This window comes from Puccinia triticina, chromosome 18A, assembly GCF_026914185.1.
Source record: "Puccinia triticina chromosome 18A, complete sequence".
Classification (NCBI taxonomy): domain Eukaryota; kingdom Fungi; phylum Basidiomycota; class Pucciniomycetes; order Pucciniales; family Pucciniaceae; genus Puccinia; species Puccinia triticina.
In genome coordinates, this window is record NC_070575.1 from 2,943,557 (window position 1) to 2,945,030 (window position 1,474).

The following is a 1,474-nucleotide window of genomic DNA, read 5'->3' on the forward strand; positions in this document are numbered from 1 at the left end:
AATCATTTACCAGCTCATCATTTGGAATCAGGTTTGGAAGGTCTTATTGTATCTCACCCGCGACGTATCTTCCCCTGTTCATTGTGGCCATTCCAATCATTTTTCAGCTCATGACTTGGGACATCATTCTGAAGATAATGAGGAACATGAATTGGACCGTACGTTTTATCACATCTTAGTAACTGCCTGTGCGTTGTCGGGTTTCTTATTACGATTTGCACCACTGCCATCATTTCCCAGCTTGTGATTTGGAGTCCAATTTGGAATATCACCCTGAGGAAAATGCGCAATATGAAGACGACCGTACGTCTTTGAGACTTTCTCACAACCCACACGCTACTTGTTTCAATAATATCTCATTCAATTTCCCCTTTCAGAAGATGACAATCAATCCAAGGCTGTTGACTTCGCTCCAGACTCCCAAATTCACGATAACTTGGACTGTCCTGAAGGAGCTGAAGGAGCTGTGTCGACTTCCCCAAGAACTCAAAACGCAACTCAATTATCACATTTGGGAGATCAGGATGTTGACTCTAACCGCCAAGATCATACAGGGCATTCAACAACCAACATCCATACCAACCAGACAAGCAAAAGGCACAGCGTTTCTCAAGATGCACCTTGGATTCCAGGTATGTTTCTTCATGCCGCAAACTGACTTAATCTTTGTTTTTGAAGAGCTAAATCATTGCTTCTAGGGTCCCTACCAACAAAGTAAGCCCTTTCAACATTCCTCCGCAGTCACAAAGTTACTTTCAAAACTTGCGATTGTAAAGATAAGCTGGTTGAACTCTACAAAGCGTGGCAAACTTCTCAGAGCAATCTACCTGCTCAGGAAGATGTACCCAACCCTCAAGAATCCACCGATAATCAAAAAATACAATCAGAAAATTACAACAATTGCGATAAGAATCAACTTGAGAAATTGCTGGCTCCTTTCCCGGTGTCAACGTCTGGCTTGTCAAAAAAAAAAACTGGTGTTGCTGTGCAAAGCATATGCCAAAATGGGTATATATGTTGGTATTCAATAGCATACTGACTGGAAGCTCACATCATTCCTCTATTATTCAGGCCAGCCAATGAAACTTTGCCGCTCAAATAAATCTCATGACCCATCTCGGCCGGACTTGCCCAATCAGCTGTCTATGGAAATAGACCCACTTGAAGTCATAGCAGAGGAACCTTGTAGCAATACGGCGGAAGGACTTGATGATGAAGTTATGCAGTCCCCACCACCTCCTCAAGCTCTGTTCCAACACCCAAAGCAAGTTTTCAGCCCTCCACTTCACACAACACCTTTGTTTCATCGTTGGAGATGGATTCCATTGCAGGGTATCTCAAAGTTCTTACTGACCTTCAGCTAAAAAACAAAAATTTGCTAATGATGCAATCATCAATTTCTGAGTGGTTCAACTGGGAGTTATTGTCAAGAATCAAAAACTTGACCCCTGGATTCAAGTCTCTGGTTGAGTGG

General features: G+C 42.7%; 1 protein-coding gene across 1 annotated transcript; it reads left to right on the forward strand.

Moving 5' to 3' along the window:
* Positions 1-291: 291 nt before the first annotated feature.
* On the forward strand, positions 292-1,102 carry PtA15_18A337 (uncharacterized protein; the record flags this gene model as incomplete). The annotated part of the gene is made up of 5 exons (XM_053164867.1): positions 292-303; positions 378-632; positions 699-714; positions 777-1,008; positions 1,072-1,102. The coding sequence occupies 5 exons, from the start codon at positions 292-294 to the stop codon at positions 1,100-1,102; spliced, it is 546 nt and encodes a 181-aa protein (XP_053028834.1).
* Between the last annotated feature and the right edge of the window lie 372 nt (positions 1,103-1,474).